This window comes from Choloepus didactylus, chromosome 14 (genome assembly GCF_015220235.1).
Source record: "Choloepus didactylus isolate mChoDid1 chromosome 14, mChoDid1.pri, whole genome shotgun sequence".
In the NCBI taxonomy this organism is placed as follows: Eukaryota; Metazoa; Chordata; class Mammalia; order Pilosa; family Megalonychidae; genus Choloepus; species Choloepus didactylus.
The window spans coordinates 55987108-56011429 of record NC_051320.1 but is presented as its reverse complement, the minus strand read 5'-3'; the positions used below and the strand labels follow the sequence as shown (position 1 = coordinate 56011429).

The 24322-nt window shown below is 36.6% G+C and overlaps 1 protein-coding gene across 3 annotated transcripts in view; it reads right to left on the bottom strand.

The window, feature by feature from the left end:
- Window positions 1-24322, bottom strand: part of SPAG1 (sperm associated antigen 1) — a 146334-nt gene that overhangs the window by 40415 nt on the left and 81597 nt on the right. For all 3 annotated transcript variants that reach the window (XM_037802947.1, XM_037802946.1, XM_037802945.1), the window contains 3 exons: window positions 22935-23065; window positions 21230-21336; window positions 19648-19807 (listed from right to left, as the gene is read on the bottom strand). In XM_037802947.1, the coding sequence (XP_037658875.1) occupies window positions 19648-19807; window positions 21230-21336; window positions 22935-23065 (398 nt within the window). The remainder of the gene's footprint in view (window positions 1-19647; window positions 19808-21229; window positions 21337-22934; window positions 23066-24322) is intronic.

Sequence of the window (24322 nt, the reverse complement as noted above, 5' to 3'; positions counted from 1 at the left end):
GCAGATGCCCAGACACATTGTGAAGAAAGTCCCTTTGAAACACAACGTGGGAGCAAAGCACCAGCAGACGCCAGCCACATGCCTTCCCAGCTGACAGAGGTGTTACAGACGCCATCGGCCATTTTCTTTAGTGAAGTTACTCCTCCAGGAAAGTAGGTAGAAAGCCAGGAACTGCGTGGACTGGACACCACAGAGCAATCTGACTTTGGGCATACTTCATACAACACTCATGAAAACGTAGAACTGCTGAGATCAGCGAAATCTCAGACTGGGAGCCTCCCTACACAGCCCAGCAGCCCAGAACTGCCCTGGGGGGACGGCACTCACCTGTGACATAGCACAGTCATCCCTCAAAAGAGGACCCGGGGTGCACGGCCTGGAAGAGGGGCCCACTTGCAAGTCTCAGGAGCCATACGCCAATACCAAGGACTTGTGGGTCAGTGGCAGAGACAAACTGTGGCAGGACTGAACTGAAGGATTAGACTATTGCAGCAGCTTTAAAACTCTAGGATCACCAGGGAGATTTGATTGTTAGAGCCACCCCCCCCCGCCCCCGCCGACTGCCCAGAAACACGCCCCATACACAGGGCAGGCAACACCAACTACACACGCAAGCTTGGTACATCAATTGGACCCCACAAGACTCACTCCCCCACTCACCAAAAAGGCTAAGCAGGGGAGAAATACCTTGTGGAGAACAGGTGGCTCGTGGATGCCACCTGCTGGTTAGTTAGAGAAAGTGTACTCCACGAAGCTGTAGATCTGATAAATTAGAGATAAGGACTTCAATTGGTCTACAAATCCTAAAAGAACCCTATCAAGTTCAGCAAATGCCACGAGGCCAAAAACAACAGAAAATTATAAAGCATATGAAAAAACCAGACGATATGGATAACCCAAGCCCAAGCACCCAAATCAAAAGACCACAAGAGACACAGCACCGAGAGCAGCTACTCAAAGAACTAAAGATGAACAATGAGACCATAGTACGGGAGACAAAGGAAATCAAGAAGACCCTAGAAGAGCATAAAGAAGACACTGCAAGACTAAATAAAAAAATGGATGATCTTATGGAAATTAAAGAAACTGTTGACCAAATTAAAAAGATTCTGGACACTCATAGTACAAGACTAGAGGAAGTTGAACAACGAATCAGTGACCTCGAAGATGACAGAATGGAAAATGAAAGCATAAAAGAAAGAATGGGGAAAAAAACTGAAAAAATTGAAACGGACCTCAGGGATATGATAGATAATATGAAACGTCCAATTATAAGACTCATTGGTGTCCCAGAAGGGGAAGAAAAGGGTAAAGGTCTAGGAAGAGTATTCAAAGAAATTGTTGGGGAAAACTTCCCAAATCTTCTAAACAACATAAATACACAAATCATAAACGCTCAGCGAACCCCAAATAGAATAAATCCAAATAAACCCACTCTGAGACATATACTGATCACACTGTTAAACACAGAAGAGAAGGAGCAAGTTCTGAAAGCAGCAAGAGAAAAGCAATTCACCACATACAAAGGAAACAACATAAGACTAAGTAGTGACTACTCAGCAGCCACCATGGAGGCAAGAAGGCAGTGGCACGATATATTTAAAATACTGAGTGAGAAAAATTTCCAGCCAAGAATACTTTATCCAGCAAAGCTCTCCTTCAAATTTTAGGGAGAGCTTAAATTTTTCACAGACAAACAAATGCTGAGAGAATTTGCTAACAAGAGACCTGCCCTACTGGAGATACTAAAGGGAGCCCTACAGACAGAGAAACAAAGAAAGGACAGAGAGACTTGGAGAAAGGTTCAGTACTAAAGAGATTCGGTATGGGTACAATAAAGGATATTAATAGAGGGGGAAAGTATATATGACAAACATAAACCAAAGGATAAGATGGCTGATTCAAGAAATGCCTTCACGGTTATAACGTTGAATGTAAATGGATTAAACTCCTGAATTAAAAGATATAGATTCGCAGAATGGATCAAAAAAAATGAACCATCAATATGTTGCATAAAAGAGACTCATCTTAGACACAGGGACACAAAGAAACTGAAAGTGAAAGGATGGAAAAAAATATTTCATGCAAGCAACAGCCAAAAGAAAGCAGGTGTAGCAATATTAATCTCAGATAAAATAGACTTCAAATGCAGGGATGTTTTGAGAGACAAAGAAGGCCACTACATACTAATAACAGGGGCAATTCAGCAAGAAGAAATAACAATCGTAAATGTCTATGCACCCAATCAAGGTGCCACAAAATACATGAGAGAAACACTGGCAAAACTAAAGGAAGCAATTGATGTTTCCACAATAATTATGGGAGACTTCAACACATCACTCTCTCCTATAGATAGATCAACCAGACAGAAGACCAATAAGGAAATTGAAAACCTAAACAATCTGATAAATGAATTACATTTAACAGACATATACAGGACATTACATCCCAAATCACCAGGATACACATACTTTTCTAGTGCTCATGGAACTTTCTCCAGAATAGATCATATGCTGGGACATAAAACAAGCCTCAATAAATTTAAAAAGATTGAAATTATTCAAAGCACATTCTCTGACCACAATGGAATACAATTAGAAGTCAATAACCATCAGAGACATAGAAAATTCACAAATACCTGGAGGTTAAACAACACACTCCTAAACAATCAGTGGGTTAAAGAAGAAATAGCAAGAGAAATTGCTAAATATATAGAGACGAATGAAAATGAGAACACAACATACCAAAACCTATGGGATGCAGCAAAAGCAGTGCTAAGGGGGAAATTTATAGCACTAAACGCATATATTAAAAAGGAAGAAAGAGCCAAAATCAAAGAACTAATGGATCAACTGAAGAAGCTAGAAAATGAACAGCAAACCAATCCTAAACCAAGTAGAAGAAAAGAAATCACAAGGATTAAAGCAGAAATAAATGACATAGAGAACAAAAAAACAATAGAGAGGATAAATATCACCAAAAGTTGGTTCTTTGAGAAGATCAACAAGATTGACAAGCCCCTAGCTAGACTGACAAAATCAAAAAGAGAGAAGACCCATAGAAACAAAATAATGAATGAAAAAGGTGACATAACTGCAGATCCTGAAGAAATTAAAAAACTTATAAGAGGATACTATGAACAACTGTATGGCAACAAACTGGATAATGTAGAGGAAATGGAAAATTTCCTGGAAACATATGAACAACCTAGACTGACCAGAGAAGAAATAGAAGACCTCAACCAACCCATCACAAGCAAAGAGATCCAATCAGTCATCAAAAATCTTCCCACAAATAAATGCCCAGGGCCAGATGGCTTCACAGGGGAATTCTACCAAACTTTCCAGAAAGAACTGACACCAATCTTACTCAAACTCTTTCAAAACATTGAAGAAAATGGAACACTACCTAACTCATTTTATGAAGCTAACATCAATCTAATACCAAAACCAGGCAAAGATGCTACAAAAAAGGAAAACTACCGGCCAATCTCCCTAATGAATATAGATACAAAAATCCTCAACAAAATACTTGCAAATCGAATCCAAAGACACATTAAAAAAATCATACACCATGACCAAGTGGGGTTTATTCCAGGCATGCAAGGATGGTTCAACATAAGAAAATCAATCAATGTATTACAACACATTAACAAGTCAAAAGGGAAAAATCAATTGATCATCTGAAGAGATGCTGAAAAAGCATTTGACAAAATCCAACATCCGTTTTTGATAAAAACACTTCAAAACGTAGGAATTGAAGGCAACTTCCTCAACATGATAAAGAGCATATATGAAAAACCCACAGCCAGCATAGTACTCAATGGTGAGAGACTGAAAGCCTTCCCTCTAAGATCAGGAACAAGACAAGGATGCCCGCTGTCACCACTGTTATTCAACATTGTGCTGGAAGTGCTAGCCAGGGCAATCCGGCAAGACAAAGAAATAAAAGGCATCCAAATTGGAAAAGAAGAAGTAAAACTGTAATTGTTTGCAGATGATATGATCTTATATCTAGAAAACCCTGAGAAATCGACGATACAGCTACTAGAGGTAATAAACAAATTTAGCAAAGTAGCAGGATACAAGATTAATGCACATAAGTCAGTGATGTTTCTATATGCTAGAAATGAACAAACTGAAGAGACACTCAAGAAAAAGATACCATTTTCAATAGCAACTAAAAAAATCAAGTACCTAGGAATAAACTTAACCAAAGATGTAAAAGACCTATACAAAGAAAACTACATAACTCTACTAAAAGAAATAGAAGGGGACCTTAAAAGATGGAAAAATATTCCATGTTCATGGATAGGAAGACTAAATGTCATTAAGATGTCAATTGTACCCAAACTCATCTACAGATTCAATGCAATCCCAATCAAAATTCCAACAACCTACTTTGCAGACTTGGAAAAGCTAGTTATCAAATTTATTTGGAAAGGGAAGATGCCTTGAACTGCTAAAGACACTCTAAAAAAGAAAAACGAAGTGGGAGGACTTACACTCCCTGACTTTGAAGCTTATTATAAAGCCACAGTTGCCAAAACAGCATGGTACTGGCACAAAGATAGACATATAGATCAATGGAATCGAATTGAGAATTCAGAGATAGACCCTCAGATCTATGGCCGACTGATCTTTGATAAGGCCCCCAAAGTCACTGAACTGAGCCATAATGGTCTGTTCAACAAATGGGGCTGGGAGAGTTGGATATCCATATCCAAAAGAATGAAAGAGGACCCCTACCTCACCCCCTACACAAAAATTAACTCAAAATGGACCAAAGATCTCAATATAAAAGAAAGTACCATAAAACTCCTAGAAGATAATGTAGGAAAACATCTTCAAGACCTTGTATTAGGCGGCCACTTCCTAGACTTTACACCCAAAGCACAAGCAACAAAAGAGAAAATAGATAAATGGGAACTCCTCAAGCTTAGAAGTTTCTGTACCTCAAAGGAATTTCTCAAAAAGGTAAAGAGGCAGCCAACTCAATGGGAAAAAAATTTTGGAAACCATATATCTGACAAAAGACTGATATCTTGCATATATAAAGAAATCCTACAACTCAATGACAATAGTACAGTCGGCCCAATTATAAAATGGGCAAAAGATATGAAAAGACAGTTCTCTGAAGAGGAAATACAAATGGCCAAGAAACACATGAAAAAATGTTCAGCTTCACTAGCTATTAGAGAGATGCAAATTAAGACCACAATGAGATACCATCTAACACCGGTTAGAATGGCTGCCATTAAACAAACAGGAAACTATAAATGCTGGAGGGGATGTGGAAAAATTGGAACTCTTATTCATTGTTGGTGGGACTGTATAATGGTTCAGCCACTCTGGAAGTCAGTCTGGCAGTTCCTTAGAAAACTAGATATATAGTTACCATTCAATCCAGCGATTGCACTTCTCGGTATATACCCGGAAGATCGGAAAGCAGTGACACGAACAGATATCTGCACACCAATGTTCATAGCAGCATTATTCACAATTGCCAAGAGATGGAAACAACCCGAATGTCCTTCAACATATGAGTGGATAAATAAAATGTGGTATATACACACGATGGAATACTACGCGGCAGTAAGAAGGAATGATCTCATGAAACATATGACAACATGGATGAAGCTTGAAGACATAATGCTGAGCGAAATAAGCCAGGCACAAAAAGAGAAATATTATATGCTAGCACTAATGTGAACTTTGAAAAATGTAAAACAAATGGTTTATAATGTAGAATATAGGGGAACTAGCAATAGAGAGCAATTAAGGAAGGGGGAACAATAATCTAAGAAGAACAGATAAGCTATTTAACGTTCTGGGGATGCCCAGGAATGACTATGGTCTGTTAATTTCTGATGGATATAGTAGGAGCAAGTTCACAGAATTGTTGCTATATTAGGTAACTTTCTTGGGGTAAAGTAGGAACATGTTGGAAGTTAAGCAGTTATCTTAGGTTAGTTGTCTTTTTCTTACTCCCTTGTTATGGTCTCTTTGAAATGTTCTTTTATTGTATGTTTGTTTTCTTTTTAACTTTTTTTTCATACAGTTGATTTAAAAAAGAAGGGAAAGTTAAAAAAAAAAAAAAAAAAGAAAAACAAGGAAAAAAAAAAGATGTAGTGCACCCTTGAGGAGCCTGTGGAGAATGCAGGGGTATTCGCCTACCCCACCTCCATGGTTGCTAACATGACCACAGACATAGGGGACTGGTGGTTTGATGGGTGGAGCCCTCTACCACAGGTTTTACCCTTGGGAAGACGGTTGCTGCAAAGGAGAGGCTAGGCCTCCCTATAATTGTGCCTAAGAGCCTCCTCCCGAATGCCTCTTTGTTGCTCAGATGTGGCCCTGTCTCTCTAGCTAAGCCAACTTGAAAGGTGAAATCACTGCCCTCCCCACTACGTGGGATCAGACACCCAGGGGAGTGAATCTCCCTGGCAACGTGGAATATGACTCCCGGTGAGGAATGCAGACCTGGCATCGTGGGACGGAGAACATCTTCTTGACCAAAAGGGGGATGTGAAAGGAAATGAAATAAGCTTCAGTGGCAGAGAGATTCCAAAAGGAGCCGAGAGGTCACTCTGGTGGGCACTCTTATGCACACTTTAGACAACCCTTTTTAGGTTCTAAAGAATTGGGGTAGCTGGTGGTGGATACCTGAAACTATCAAACTACAACCCAGAACCCATGAATCTCGAAGACAGTTGTATAAAAATGTAGCTTATGAGGGGTGACAATGGGATTGGGAAAGTCATAAGGACCACACTCCACTTTGTCTAGTTTATGGATGGATGAGTAGAAAAATAGGGGAAGGAAACAAACAGACAAAGGTACCCAGTGTTCTTTTTTACTTCAATTGCTCTTTTTCACTCTAATTATTATTCTTGTTATTTTTGTGTGTGTGCTAATGAAGGTGTCAGGGATTGATTTGGGTGATGAATGTACCACTATGTAATGGTACTGTAAACAATCGAAAGTACGATTTGTTTTGTATGACTGCGTGGTATGTGAATATATCTCAATAAAATGAAGATTAAAAAAAAAAAAAAAAAAAGACTCACTCCCCCACTCACCACAAAGGCAAAGCAGAGGAGAACTGGCTTGAGGGGAATAGGTGGCTCATGGATGCCACCCGCTGGTTACCTAGAGAAAGTGTACTCCACGAAGGTGTAGATCAGACAAATTAGAGATAAGGATTTCAATTGGTCTACAAATCCTCAAAGAACCCTATCAAGTTAAGCAAATGCCAAGAGGCCAAAAACAACAGAAAATTTTAAAGTATATGAAAAAAACAGACGATATGGATAACTCAAGCCCAAGTACCCAAATCAAAAATCAGAGGAGATACAGTACCTAGAGCAACTAATCAAAGAACTAAAGATGAACGACGAGACCATGGCACGGGATATAAAGGACATGAAGAAGACCCCAGAAGAGTATAAAGAAGACACTGCAAGACTAAATAAAAAAATAGATGATCTTATGGAAATTAAAGAAAATGTTGACCAAATTAAAAAGATTCTGGATAATCATAGTACAAGACTAGAGGAAGTTGAACAATGAATCAGTGACCTGGACGATGACAGAATGGAAAATGAAAGCACAAAAGAAAAAATGGGGAAAAAAATCAAAAAAATCAAAATGGACCTCAGGGATATGATAGATAATATAAAACATCCAAATGTAAGACTCATTGGTGATCCAGAAGGGGAAGAAAAGGGTAAAGGTCTAGGAAGAGTACTCAAAGAAATTGTTGGGGAAAACTTCCCAAATCTTCTAAACACCATAAATACACAAATCATAAATGCCCAGCAAACTCCAAATAGAATAAATCCAAATAAACCCACTCTGAGACATATTCTGATCACACTGTCAAATACAGAAAAGAAGGAGCAAGTTCTGAAAGCAGCAAGAGAAAAGCAATTCACCACATACAAAGAAAACAGCATAAGACTAAGTAGTGACTACTCAGCAGCCACTATGGAGGTGAGAAGGCAGTGGCACGACATATTAAAAATTCTGAGTGAGAAAAGTTTCCAACCAAGAATACTTTATCCAGCAAAGCTGTCCTTCAAATTTGAGGGGGAGCTTAAATTTTTCACAGACAAACAAATGCTGAGAGGATTTGCTAACAAGAGACCTGCCCTACTAGAGATACTCAAGGGAGCCCTACAGACAGAGAAACAAAGAAAGGAGAGAGAGACATGGAGAAAAGTTCGGTACTAAAGAGATTCGGTATGGGTACATTAAAGGATATTAATAGAGAGAGGGAAAAATATATATGACAAACATAAACCAAAGGATAAGATGGCTGATTCAAGAAATGCCTTCATGGTTATAATGTTGAATGCAAATGGATTAAACTCCCCAATTAAAAGATATAGATTCGCAGAATGGATCAAAAAAAAATGAACCATCAATATGTTGCATATAAGAGACTCATCTTAGACACAGGGACACAAAGAAATTGAAAGTGAAAGGATGGAAAAAAATATTTCATGCAAGCTACAGCCAAAAGAAAGCAGGTGTAGCAATATTAATCTCACATAAAATAGACTTTAAATGCCGGGATGTCTTGAGAGACAAGGCCACTACATACTAATAAAAGGAGCAATTCAACAAGAAGAAATAACAATCATAAATGTTTATGCACCCAATCAAGGTGCCACAAAATACATGAGAGAAACACTGGCAAAACTAAAGGAAGCAATTGATGTTTCCACAATAATTATGGGAGACTTCAACACATCACTCTCTCCTATAGATAGACCAACCAGACAGAAGACCAGTAAGGAAATTGAAAACCTAAACAATCTGATAAATGAATTGGGTTTAACAGACATATATAGAACATTACATCCCAAATCACCAGGATACACATTCTTCTCTAGTGCTCATGGGACTTTCTCCAGAATAGATCATATGCTGGGACATACAACAAGGCTCAATAAATTTAAAAAGATTGAAGTTATTCAAAGCACATTCTCTGAGCACAATGGAATACAATTAGAAGTCAATAACCCTAAGAGACTTAGAAAATTCACAAATACCTGGAGGTTAAACAACACACTCCTAAACAACTAGTGGGTTAAAGAAGAAATAGCAAGAGAAATTGCTAAATAAATAGAGACGAATGAAAATGAGCACACAACATACCAAAACCTATGGGATGCAGCAAAAGCGGTACTGAGGGGAAAAATTATAGCACTAAACACATATATTAAAAAGCAAGAAAGAGCCAAAATCAAAGAACTAATGGATCAACTAAAGAAACTAGAAAATGAACAGCAAACCAATCCTAAACCAAGTAGAAGAAAAGAAATAACAAGGATTAAAGCAGAAATAAATGACATAGAGAACAAAAAAACAATAGAGAGGATAAATAACACCAAAAGTTGGTTCTTTGAGAAGATCAACAAGATTGACAAGACCCTGGCTAAACTGACAAAATCAAAAAGAGAGAAGACCCATATAAACAAAATAATGAATGAAAAAGTTGACATTACTGCAGATCCCAAATAAATTAAAAAAATTATAAGAGGCTACTATGAACAACTATATGCCAACAAACTGGATAATGCAGAGGAAATGGACAATTTCCTGGAAACATATGAACAACCTAGACTGACCAGAGAAGAAACAGAAGACCTCAACCAACCAATCACAAGCAAAGAGATCCAGTCAGTCATCAAAAAGCTTCCCACAAATAAATGCCCAGGGCCAGATGGCTTCACAGGGGAATTCTACCAAACTTTCCAAAAAGAACTGACACCAATCTAACTTAAACTCTATCAACACATTGAAGAAAACGGAATACTATCTAACTCATTTTATGATGCTAACATCAATCCAATACCAAAACCAGGCAAAGATGCTACAAGAAAGGAAAACTACCGGCCAATCTCCCTAATGAATATAGATGCAAAATCCTCAACAGAATACTTGCAAATCGAATCCAAAGACACATTAAAAAAAATCATACACCATGACCAAGTGGGGTTCATTCCAGGCATGCAAGGATGGTTCAACATAAGAAAATCAATCAATGTATTATAACACATTAACAAATCGAAAGGGAAAAATCAAATGATCATCTCAATAGATGCTGAAAAAGCATTCGACAAAATCCAACATCCCTTTTTGATAAACACACTTCAAAAGGTAGGAATTGAAGGAAACTTCCTGTTCTAGTTTGCTAATGCTGCAGAATGCAAAACACCAGAGATGGATAGGCTTTTATAAAACGGGGGTTTATTTCGCTACACAGTTACAGTCTTAAGGCCACAAAGCGTTCAAGGTAACACCTCAGCAATTGGGTACCTTCACCAGAGAATGGCCAACGGTGTCCGGAAAACCTCTGCTAGCTAGGAAGGCAGCTGGCGTCTGCTCCAAAGCTCCGGCCTCAAAACGGCTTTCTCCCAGGACGTTCCTCTCTAGCAAGCTTGCTCCTCTTCCTCTCTAGCAAGCTTGCTCCTCTTCAAAACATCACTCACAGATGCACTCACTTTCCTCTCTTTGAGTCAGCTCATTTATATAGCTCCACTGATCAAGGCCTACCCTGAATGGGCGGGGCCACGCCTCCATGGGAACATCTCATCAGTATCATTACCCACAGCTGGATGGGGCACATTCCAAGCAAATCCAACCATCACCAAAACGTCTGCCCCACAAAACTAGAAAGACAATGGCATTTGGGGGTCACAATACATTCAAACCAGCACACTTCCTCAATAAGATAAAGAGCATATATGAAAAACCCACAGCCAGCATAGTACTCAATGGTGACAGACTGAAAACCTTCCCTCTAAGATCAGGAACAAGACAAGGATGCCTGCTGTCACCACTGTTATTCAACATTGTGCTGGAAGTGCTAGCCAGGGCAATCCGGCAAGACAAAGAAATAAAAGGCATCCAACTGTCATTGTTTGCAGATGATATGATCTTATATCTGGAAAACCCCTAGAAATCGATGATACAGCTACTAGAGCCAATAAACAAATTTAGCAAAGTAGCAGGATACAAGATTAATGCACAAGTCAGTAATGTTTCTATATGCTAGAAATGAACAAACTGAAGAGACACTCAAGAAAAAGATACCATTTTCAAGAGCAACTAAAAAAATCAAGTACCTAGGAATAAACTTAACCAAAAATATAAAAGACTTATACAAAGAAAACTACATAACTCTACTAAAAGAAATAGAAGGGGACCTTAAAAGATGGAAAAATATTCCATGTTCATGAATAGGAAGGCTAAATGTCATTAAGATGTCAATTCTACCCAAACTCATCTACAGATTCAATGCAATCCCAATCAAAATTCCAACAACCTACTTTGCAGACTTGGAAAAGCTAGTTATCAAATTTATTTGGAAAGGGAAGATGCCTCAAATTGCTAAAGACACTCTAAAAAAGAAAAATAAAGTCGGAGGACTTACACTCCCTGATTTTGAAACTTATTATAAAGCCACAGTTGTCAAAACAGCATGGTACTGGCACAAAGATAGACATATAGATCAATGGAATCGAGTTGAGAATTCGGAGATAGACCCCCAGATCTATGGCTTACTGATCTTTGATAAGGCCACCAAGGTCACTGAACTGGGTCATAATGGTCTTTTCAACAAATGGGGATGGGAGAGTTGGATATCCATATCCAAAAGAATGAAAGAGGACCCCTACCCCACACCCTACACAAAAATTAACTCAAAATGGATCAAAGATCTCAATATAAAAGATAGTACCATAAAACTCCTAGAAGATAATGTAGGAAAACATCTTCAAGACCTTGTATTAGGTGGCCACTTCCTAGACTTTACACCCAAAGCACAAGCAACAAAAGAAAAAATAGATAAATGGGAACTCCTCAAGCTTAGAAGTTTCTGTACCTCAAAGGAATTTCTCAAAAAGGTAAAGAGGCAGCCAACTCAATGGGAAACAATTTTTGGAAACCATATATCTGACAAAAGACTGATATCTTGCATATATAAAGAAATCCAACAACTCAATGACGATAGTTCAGACAGCCCAATTATAAAATGGGCAAAAGATATGAAAAGACAGTTCTCTGAAGAGGAAATACAAATGGCCAAGAAACACATGAAAAAATGTTCAGCTTCACTAGCTGTTAGAGAGATGCAAATTAAGACCACAATGAGATACCATCTCACACCAATTAGAATGGCTGCCATTAAACAAACTGGAAACTACAAATGCTGGAGGGGATGTGGAGAAATTGGAACTCTTATTCATTGTTGGTGGGACTGTATAATGGTTCAGCCACTCTGGAAGTCAGTCTGGCAGTTCCTTAGAAAACTAGATATAGATTTACCGTTCGATCCAGTGATTCCACTTCTCGGTATATACCCGGAAGATCGGAAAGCAGTGACACGAACAGATATCTGCACGCCAATGTTCATAGCAGCATTATTCACAATTGCCAAGAGATGGAAACAACCCAAATGCCCTTCAACAGATGAGTGGATGAATAAAATGTGGTATATACACACGATGGAATACTACACGGCAGTAAGAAGGAACGATGTCGTGAAACATATGACAACATGGATGAACCTTGAAGACATAATGCTGAGCGAAATAAGCCAGGCACAAAAAGAGAAATATTATATACTACTACTAATGTGAACTTTGAAAAATGTAAAACAAATGGTTTATAATGTAGAATGTAGGGGAACTAGCGATAGAGTAATTAAGGAAGGGGGAACAATAATCCAAGAAGAACAGATAAACTATCGTGGGTAAATTTAACGTTCTGGGAATGCCCAGGAATGGCTATGGTCTGTTAATTTCTGATGGGTATAGTAGGAACAAGTTCACAGAAATGTTGCTATATTAGGTTACTTTCTTGGGGTAGAGTAGGAACATGTTGGAAGTAAAGTAGTTAGCTTAGGTTAGTTGTCTTTTTCTTACTCCCTTGTTACGGTCTCTTTGAAATGTTCTTTTATTGCATGTTTTTTTAAATTTTTTTAAATTTTTTTTATTTTTCATACAGTTGATTTAAAAAAAAAAAGTTAAAAAAAAAAAAACAAGGAAAAAAATATGCAGGGCCCCCTTGAGGAGCTGGTGGAGAATGCAGGGGTATTGGCCTGCCCCACCGCGAGGGTTGCTAACATGACCACAGACACAGGGGACTGGTGGTTTGATGGGTTGAGCCCTCTACCACAGGATTTGCCCTTGGGAAGACTGTTGCTGCAAAGGAGAGGCTAGGTCTCCCTATAATTGTGTCTAAGAGCCTCCTCCCGAATGCCTCTTTGTTGCTCAGATGTGGCCCTCTCTCTCTACCTAAGCCAACTTGAAAGGTGAAATCACTGCCCTCCCCCCTATGTAGGATCAGACACCCAGGGGAGTGAATTTCCCTGGCAACATGGAATATGACTCCCGGGGAGGAATGTAGACCCGGCATCATGGGATGGAGAACATCTACTTGACCAAAAGGGGGATGTGAATGGAAATGAAATAAGCTTCAATGGCAGAGAGATTCCAAAAGGAGCAGAGAGGTCACTCTGGTGGGCACTCTTACGCACAATTTAGACAACCCTTTTTAGGTTCTAAAGAATTGGGGTAGCTGGTGGTGGATACCTGAAACTATCAAACTACAACCCAGAACCCATGAATCTTGAAGACTATTGTATTAAAATGTAGCTTATGAGGGGTGACAATGGGATTGGGAAAGCCATAAGGACCACACTCCCCTTTGTCTAGTTTATGGATGGATGAGTAGAAAAATAGGGGAAGGAAACAAACAAACAAACAGACAAAGGTACCCAGTGTTCTTTTTTACTTTAATTGCTCTTTTTCACTTTAATTATTATTCTTGTTACTTTTGTGTGTGTGGTAATGATGGTGTCAGGGATTGATTTTGGTGATGAATGTACAACTATGTAATGGTACTGTGAACAATAGAATCTACGACTTGGTTTTGTATGACTGTGTGGTATGTGAATACATCTCAATAAAATGAATATTTAAAAAAAACAGAAAGGATAAAGGAAGTTCTTTAGATTGAAGGGAAATGATATCAGAAGGAAACATGGGCCATCAGGATTGAAGGAGGAGCAAGAGGAATGATAAATATCTGAGTAAATACAATGGCTTATTTTTCTTATAAATTCTTTAAACTATGGAAAATGGTTGAAGGCAAAAATTGTAACACTGATGGCGTTTTCAATACATGTAGATGTAAGACATGACAACTACAACATAAAGGGGGATGGTGAAGAGACTGATATGTTGGTGAGGTTTCTACACTCCACTTGAAGTGGTAAAATAGTAATTCTTGGTACAATGTTAAAAGTTAAGTGTGTATGTTTAAATCCTAGAAGAATCACTAAAGATGTGAAAAGAAATATGGTAAAAATTCAATCAGTACTTAAAATTTTAAATATTCAAATAATCCAAAAGAGAGTAGGAAAGAGAAAACAGTGGAATGAAAAAGAGAGAGAATAAACAGAAAAACAAATAATTCAGTGGTAGAACTATAGACAAACATCTCAGTAAATGTAAATTAAATGTAAATGGCATAAGTATACCAATTATAACCAACTAAATGCTGTATAAAAGAAACTCATTCTAACTCTCAAGTTAAAAGTTAAAGGAAGTAAGTAAATGTAAATGGCGTAAGTATACCAATTATAACCAACCAAATGCCGTATAAAAGAAACTCATTCTAACTCTCAAGTTAAAAGTTAAGGGAAGGAAAAATATATACCACGAAAATATTTCAAAAGAAATAAGATGTGGCTGTATTAATATCAGGTAAAGTAGAGTTAAGAGCAAGTAAAATTGCCAGAGATAAAGAGGGACATTACATAAAGATAAAGGATCAATTAATCAACAAGACATAACAATCCTAAATGTGTAGGAACCTATCAACAAAGCCTCAAAACACGAGTAAAAACTGTTAGAACCAAAAGAAGAAATGGACAAATCCACAACTATAGCCTACACCACTCCTCTCTCAGTAAGGAAAAGAGTAGACAGAAGATCAGCAAAAATAAAAGAACTGAACAGCACCATCAACCAAATGGAACTAACTGATATACCCCAAAACAGCAGAATACACATTCCTTTTAAGGGCACATGGAGCATTCATCAAGAAAGAACATATGCTGGCTCATAAAATAAACCTTAACAAATTTCAAAGAACTGAAATAATACAAAGTATATTCTCTGATCTTAATGGAAGTAAATTAGAAATCAGTAGCAGAATGATAACTGGTAAATCTCAACATATTTGTAAATTAAATATACCTTATGGGTCAAAGAGGAAGTTTTGAGAGAAATTAGGAAATATTTTCAACAATGGAAATACAGCATATCAAAATGTGTGGGATGCAGCTAAAGTAGTGCTAAGAAGGAAACTTAAAGCATTAAATGTTTATATTGGGGGAAGAAAATCTCAAATCAACATTCTAAGCTTCCATCTTAAGAAACTAGAAAAAGAGGAGCAAAATAATTCCAAAATGAGGAAAGGGAAGAAAACGATAAAGAAGAGAAATCAAGGAAATTGAAATCAGAAAAAAATAGCAGAGAAAAATCAGTGAAACAAAAGCTGACAATGTGAAAAGATTGACAACATTAATAAACCTCTAGTCAGACCAACAAAGAATAAAGAAGAGAAAACTCATCTTACCAATATCAGGAAAAGGAGCTATCACTACAGATCTACTAGGCATTATGCAGATAAATTCAACAAGTTGGATGAAACAGACCAATTCCTTAAAACTACCAAACTACCAAAATTTACCCAAGGGAAAAACAGAAAACCTGAACACTTACATATATTAAAGAAATTGAATTTGTACCTAAAAATCGTTTAAAATAGAAACTTTAGGACAAGATGGTTTCATGGGTGAATTCTACCACACACTGTCAAAAAAGAAATAACCAATTATACATAGTGTCTTTCAGAAAATAAAAGTGGAAGAAGCACATGCACATGTCAACTTATTTTATGAGGCCAGCATTGCCCTGATGCCAAAACCAGATAGTAAAAAAACAAAAAACAAACAAACAAACAAAAAAACCCCACTATATTCCTATATCTTCTATGGACATATATGTGAAAATCCTCAACAAAATACTAGCAAATCAAATCCAGCAAAATGTGAAAAGAATAATATATAATAACTAACAGGGTTTATTTGAAGCATGCAAGTCTGGCTCAACCTTCAAAAATCAATCAATGTAATCCAATATATGAACAGACTACAACAAAATCCACATGATCAATTCAACTGAGGCAGAAAAAGCATTTCCATAAGTTCAACATCCATTCAAGATCAAAGCTATCAACCATCTAGAAACAGAAGGGCACTTCTTTAACTTGATAAAGTATACCTATGAAAAACTCTAGCATGGAACAAACTTAAAAGTGACAGACTAAATGGATATCCACTCTCACCACTTCTATTCAATATTGTACTTCCCAGCCAATGCAATAAAGCAAGAAAAATAAATAAAAAGCTTACAGATTGGAGATGAAAAAATAAAACTATCCCTATTTGCAGGCAACATAATTGTGTATATAGAAAAAATCCAAGGAATCTACAAAAAGAATCCTAGAACTTATGAGTTTAGCAAGATTGTAAACTACAAGGTCAACATTCAAAAAAAATCAATCATATTTCTATATTCTAGGAATGAACAATTAAAAACTGAAAACATAAAAAATACCATTTATAATAGCTAAAAAAAAAAAAAAAAGAAATACTTAGCTGTAAATCTAACAAAGCATGTGTAGGATTGGTATGCCAAAAACTACAAAACTCTGATGAAAGAAACCTAAGTAGACCTAAATAAATGGATTTTCCAATCCATGAAAAACCAATATACTTACAAAGCCATTTCTTCCTAAATTGATATAAATTTAATGCAAGCTCAATCAAAATTCCAGCATTTTTTTTCGCTTCAGAGACAAATTGATTTAAACACTTATATGGAAAGGCGAAAGAACTGGAATAGCCAAAACTATTTCGAAAAAGCAGAATGAAGCAGAACCATATTACCTGATTTTAAGACTCACTATAAAGCTACATTAATCAAGACAATGTGGTATTGGTGAAGGGATAGACATATAAATCAATGGAACAGCAAGGAAGTCCAACATTCAACTCTATTTGAATAGAGTCAAAATGTGGCCAATTGATTTTGTACAAAGACGTAAGGACAATTCAAAGGAATAAAAAAGTAATTCCCACAACTTAACTCAGAATAGATCGCATACCTAAAGGCAAAACATAAAACTATAAAACTTTTAAAAAGAAAACATAGGAGAAAATCTTCATAACTTTGGGTTGAGCAAAGCATGCTTAAATATAACATCAAAAGCATGGTCCATAAAAGAAAAAAATTGATAAACTAGACTCCACCAAAATTCTTAAAAGCCCTTTGCTCTGTGAAAGACACTGTTAAAAGATTAATAAAAATAGCCACAGGCTAGAAGAAAATATTTGCAAATCCCATATTTAACAAAGGACTTATATTGAGAATATATAAAGAACTCTCAACAGTAAGAAAACAACAACCCAATTAAAAGAAAATCAGCATGTCTGTTGCAATTTTCTCAGGCTTCAGCCCGCCTGCACACAGCCAGACAATAAAACTTTTGATCGAGAAAAAAAAAAAAAGAAAATGGGCAGAAGATTTGAACAGATATTTTCACCAAAATTGATACAGAGATGGCAAATAAGCACAAGAAAGATATTAACATCATTAGTCATTAGTAAAATGAAAATTAAATCCACAATGAGAAACCAATATACATCTATCAGAATGGATTAAAAATAAATAGATAAAAATAAACAAACAAACAAACAAACAAATAAATAAATAAATAAAAACCTGACAACACTGAATGCTGAAAAGATGCAAAACAACTAGAACGTTTACACACTGCTGGCTGGAATGCAAAATGGTACAGCCCTTTTGGTAAACATTTTGGAAATTTCTTATAGAGGTAAACATACACTTGCCATATGATCCAGCAATTCAACTCTTGGATATTTACCCTAGGGAAATGAAAACCCTGCACATGAAGGTTTACAGCAGCTCCATTTATAACTCCCAATGTCCTTCAATAGGTGAATGGATAAATAAACTATGATACATCCATACAATGGAATACTACTCACCAATAAAAAGAAATGAACTACTGATACATGCAATTATATGAATGAATTTCAAAGACACCATGCTGAGTGAAGGAAGTTAGTCTCGAAAAGTTACATACTCTCTGATTCCATTTATATGACACTTTAGAAAAAGCAAAACTATAGAACAGAGAACAGGTCAGTGGTTGCCATGGACTAGGGTAAGGGAAGAGTTTGGCTAAAAGGGATAGCAAGAAGGAGTTTTGGAGGGAGATGGAATTGTTCTGTATCCTCATTGTGGTTGTGGTTAAATGAAATTTACATATGTTAAAAACAGTCAATTTTACTGCAAATGTTAAAAATAATAACAAAGTAGTAATTAATATAGTTTATATTTCATCTTGTTCCAGATAAGATTTTAAATGATTTCCTTTAACTGTAAGATATTTGGCTATCTTAAGCTGAATATAAACCCCAAAAAAAGAATATTTGTTGCCAGAATTTATTTAAAATCTGGATGTATAGTTAGCCTCAATCCTTGAAAAAGTCTTTAATTTTTCCCTTTTTCATCCTTTAAATGCGCTCTCTTCCCTTCCCAGCTCTCTCTCCCACTAGTGCACACTTGCTTTGTCTCCTTTTTCTCTTTCTCTTCCTCCTTTCTGTCCCTTTGTCTTTATCCTATCTTAACCAATCATATTTTAATTGGGATTGAATATTTTACATTATAGATTTGTTAATTAAAAATATAACCTTATACTCTTGTTCTTTATTTTTAAAGTTGAGTGAATTGAACATTTTATATTTCTCTCTCAAAATTAAAATATTCTGTAAATTACTTAAAAGTTGATTTTTACTTGTGAATGATTTTCATATTTGACATTTTCCCCTAGTTGCTCAGGGGTTTTCAAGAGAGGGGAAAGGACCCCCTCCATGGCCCCAGTAAAGTGAGTAGGCAGATCTTTCCCCTCAAAGCTGACGTAACCTACATTGCTTTACATTATGAAGCAGCAGCTTTATCTAGCATAGGTTCTTTTGTTTAATATTATTTAAAACACGAAATTATACTAAGGTTTTCTGTATATTTTTAAAACAATTTTGAGAGGCATGAATAATAATTTTCTAACATATATTAAGCATATAAATGGGACTACCCATATTCCCTTTTAAACCCACACATTTATTTGCAACCAAGCAGATAAAGACAAAGTAATCATTTAAGAGAAATATTTATGGTTTACTTGTAAATGGTGGATGCCACGTAGACATAGCAATTTACATTTAAAGGTTATAATTTAGGAATTAAATTGAGCACTAGGAAGAGGTACCAGGTTAAGAAGAAAAATGGGGTTGGGTGATGCACCAAAGAAAGCTGCATTAAAAAAACGGTAAGTCAAATTTGCTTATGGATTTACAGGGTAAAGATAGAAAAAGCTTGGTAGACTAAGAATTTCTGTACAAACAGAAAAATGAGCCAGTTCATCAAATAAAAAGATAGTTTTTTGCATAACCAGAATATAAAAGATGATTTACTCTCATCTCCACTGCCGTCTGCATGTTTTCTTCCACCATCCTTTCCATCTTCATCTTCAGAGTTTTCTACTTCCTGAATAACCATCCTTTTCCCTTTGGTTTGAATCTTAGATGCAGGCTCAGCATTTTTCAGATCTCTTTCAACTTCTGACAAGATTTTCTGCAACATGATTACCATATTAAAGAAAATGTTTTCCTTTAATAAAAAATGTAACCATACTGTCAGGCAAGAATATGAGGATGTTAAAAAGTGAATAAAGATAATTAAGATAAGGCTTTTATGTTGAACTATTTTTTTCTTTTCAAAATGAAGACAACTTTATTGCTGTCTGAATATAATCATTCATGTCCACTGTAAAAAACTTGAAGCATAACCAACAGACCAATAGATGTCTGTGGAAACTCAGTGACTAGTTATTGTTCTAAGACAATTCTCTACAGGTTTTCACATTTCTAGACATTTTGCCAGCAGAGGCACTGATGCCCTTTGTCCTGGACTATCTTTCCAGTAGGCAATGGTTTGTACTGCGAGCAGCCTTGAAAACAAAGAGATGGTATCTCTCCTCGGAGAGAGGGCAGATATGTTTGCTCTCCAGCATAATAAAGATAGTGTCCCTCTCGGGACACAGGTTGGGCAAGTTTGCCTATAGCCCATTATAAAAGATGAGGGGTTCCTAAGGTTTGGGGTTCCTTGGCTGTGACACAACCCCATGAGTGTGTGGCATCCATGTGGGCCACTCTGCATCGTCCCTGTGGAACTTGGGGTTAAGGCAAACTGATGTCATCATGAAGCTTATCTGCTTGCTATGCTATGAGTAGTAAAGTCCCTTGTCACTGATGCAGGGGTCTCACATCATCTGCCAGCCGAGCTTGTTAATTTACAAATAGAGTAAAACCTCAGACCCTTCACAGCTCTTGACTCTTCATCTCTACTTTTTAGGCCTTAATACAGATCCCCCTCAGGGCAGAGCTGAGCCAGTCTGCTTGGTCAGGTAGCACATGCTGTCAACAATGCTGTGTTCACCATGCAGGTTACACAGAGAAACACTCTTCTGTGGCCTTGGAACCTAATTCTGTAGATAGATAATACAGAGAGTGCCCATATACCTCCACCCAGCTTCCCCTAATGCTACCATCTTATATAACCATGGTTCATTTGTCAAAACAATTCTATTAACTAAACTACAAACTTTATTAGAATTTCACCAGTCTCTCTACCAATGACATTTTTCTATTCCAGTATCTAATCAAGATACCATATTGCATTTAATTCAATTATCTTTTGAAGAAGCTAGCAAACTTCTGTACCACTTCTGCATAACAAACTGAGAAAAGCGCAGAGAAAACCATGGTCTACAACACTACAGGAAAGGGAAGAATTAAATATGTGTCCTTCAGAGGTAGGTTTACAGTTTTGGACAATTTTTAAGAGTCTTCTTTCTTCCACTTCAAATAGATGTTAACATTTTGGGGTGCCTGGGATATATTTACTTTTTAAAACTATGACCTGATCCTCAGCACAATTTATTCAGCAAGATTGATATCATGATGACAGTATCATTTTAAGATAAACTGTACTTACCTTGGCCAACTCATTATCAGGTTCAACAACCAGTACTTTACTCAAATCTTCGATAGCTTCCTGGAGCTTGTTTTGATGTTTATATGTGGTGGCACGACGCAGAAGAGCTGAAAATTTACCAAAATAAAGAAGTTACATTTTTCAACATATAGCATTTTAGTTACAACTTATTTTTCAAGCAGAAGAATATAAGTAGCACAGAATAGTTTAGGATGTAATTATGCAAAGGCTTAAGTACACTCATTTTCATGTTGTTACACATGTATAAAATGATACCGAGGTAAACAGAGGGGGCTGCATCAGGCAACTGCACCCCCCAGAATCCCCTCCCCTCACCCCTCACCCTGGCACTCTGGCAGCCCCGGCTCTTTCCCCTTTTTCTATTCTAGTATCTAATCAAAGATAGCAAATTGCACTTAAAACAATTATCTTTTTAGTTAAAAATAAAGATTTGAAGAGGAAGTTATTCACTTAAGCAAACATTTAATGTTTAATGGCCATACTCATCACTAGACTTGGCCCTGACAAATTTGTTTTTTAACAGTTAGAGTCTGATGTTTAAGAAATTACTCAAACAAGGAAGAAGCAAAATATAATGCCATTCTAGTGGCAAAAGCAAAGCATAGTGATTGAATGTTGGCTCTGGCATCTGTCATCTGGTTTTGAGTCCTGGCCCTGTCATTTGTTAGCTGTGCACCTTCGTGGGTTGCATAATCTCCTTGTACCTCAGTTTCCTTCTTTGTAAAATGGGTGAAATAATAATATTTGCACCACCAGGAGACTGTTGCGAAAAACCAATGGAGTTAATAAATGTAAAGCTCTTGGCATAGTGCCTGGTCCAGAGGTGGTATGGTCCATCAGATCACAAAACCCTCACCAGGCAGCTGCCTAAAGCTGGACACCTGCCCATACTCTGTGATGGAGACCAGATGGCACAAAATACAGGCACAAGAAGAATGTACAAGGGAAAGGAGGGAGATAGGTGACAATGATGGTCAGGGCTAATGCATCAGGTGCCACCCTCACACATCCATGCAGGCACATGTGGAAAAAAAAGTTTACATTTCTTTGAAGTCAGTAAGTGTTTAAACAAATATAATGTGTCTATTACAATTTGTGATATTCCTTCTTCAACAGTTCTTCTTGATAATATAAAAGGAGGAGAGTGGAGTCTGACTGGCCTGCTTCAGGCTTGGACCATGGCAAGGAAGTGCAGTCACTGAGACAAGAAATCGAGGGCAGAGTGCAGGTTTTGGTGGAAAGTAGTACTCAGCTTTGGACTTTAATTTAAAATATCAATGGATACCTAGGTGGAAATGCCCATAGAGTAGCTGGGAGAAGGTTCTAGAGATCCAATGTGAGCTTATTATTTTATTAGAACAGTAAATATCAGAAAATATTCATATTAAAATATACTTAATTTTTTGGATAAAAAGAATTTGAATGCAAGCTTGAGATATTTCTTTGAACACACATACACATTCTATTCAATCTTCTGGAATTGTTAGCTACTTCAATGCAAATAATCAGGGACTTAAATTCTGAATAGGACTTAAAATTAAAAGTAATTTTATGAAGATGGTTACTCACCAGTAGAAATTCAAGTTTATTTGAAATGTTTTTAGTGTATATGTAGTGAGGGTCTAAAAATGGGTTTTAACAGATCCTGCTGTTAATTTAAAAGCATCCTATGAATATTTTTTACCCTTTATGTTTCCAGGCTCTAACTCCAAGACCTTTTCACAATCCTGAAAAGCACTATTCCAATTCTGTAATTTGATTTCTGCTTGAGCTCGATTGTTATATGCAGCAACAGTGGGAAGCACTGATATGCTCCTATAAAAGAAACATTTATCGGCACTAAGTAGTCTTAAAGAGAACATGGGAATACAGAAAAACTCAGCTAAAGCTGTAAATAAAACAATTATACCTTGCATCATCAAAAGTAATAAAATACAATTCTACTAACACATAAAATACACATAGAAGCAATATGTACAGATGCTTAAATATCTAGTTAAGAGGTTTCAAGTTCATTCACGCTTTGAGGTCATGTGAGAATTTATATACCCATAAATATCCTAAAAAAAAACAGTTCAGTTAACCTCAAATATCAAACACATTTTTGTTTTTTACTTCTTGGGGACAATTTCCTAGTGTGAAAAAAAATGGAACTAATAATAACATCCTTTATTAAGTTGTTATTGTATTATCAGATGCAAATCAGTTTGTAATCTAAAATAGATGTAACTCAGGAAATAATCAAAGTGATGTAACTTAAGGAATTTAATTAAAGGAAACAGGTATGTAGTCAGTAGGAAGAGGGAATAAATACTTTGAGAGTAAATTTTACTAGATTAAGGGTATGAATGCAAAAGAATTAACAAAAAGAACTTAGACTCTACCTGGCTATTGTTTTAAAAGTTGATTTGGAATGCTATGAATGTATTTAATGTAGTACCCAAATATAGGAAAGATAAGGATATCAGTGCTTTGGATTTACTACATACAGAAAAGGAACTGAAGATGGAGATGGAAAAGTCACAAAAAGTGTCAATTAATTAAAATAATTACAGATTAATACAAGGAAATGATATATTGGCTAGAAACCAGAAAAGGAAAGTACATGTAATAGTAATAATAAGGGTGTCAGACACTGAGTACATCCCACAGGCCAGGCACTAAGCATATTACATATGGAACTCATTTTAACCCTCATTACAATCTCTGAAGGAGGTATTATTTCTCTTCCCCTTTTACAGAAGAGAAAATCCTGTAGACACAACAGAAATTTTAAGCAACATGCCCAAGGCCACAAGCTAGTAAATGGTAGAGCCAGGATTCAAACCCAGACAGTCTACACCACTGCCTGTTCTTTTGGACACCATCAGATCCTGACTTTCAGCCTGTTGTCGATCCTCACAGCAGCTCTAGGAGGCAGATACTCTTATATCCTCATCATATCGAGGAAACTGAGGTAGGAGAGTTGAAGAATCTTGTCCAAGATTGGAAAGTGGTCATCTGAGTTCCCTTAACCACCGTGTTATGCCACTTTAGTTCTTCAACTATATGACTCTTCAGAAGAAGAGGATA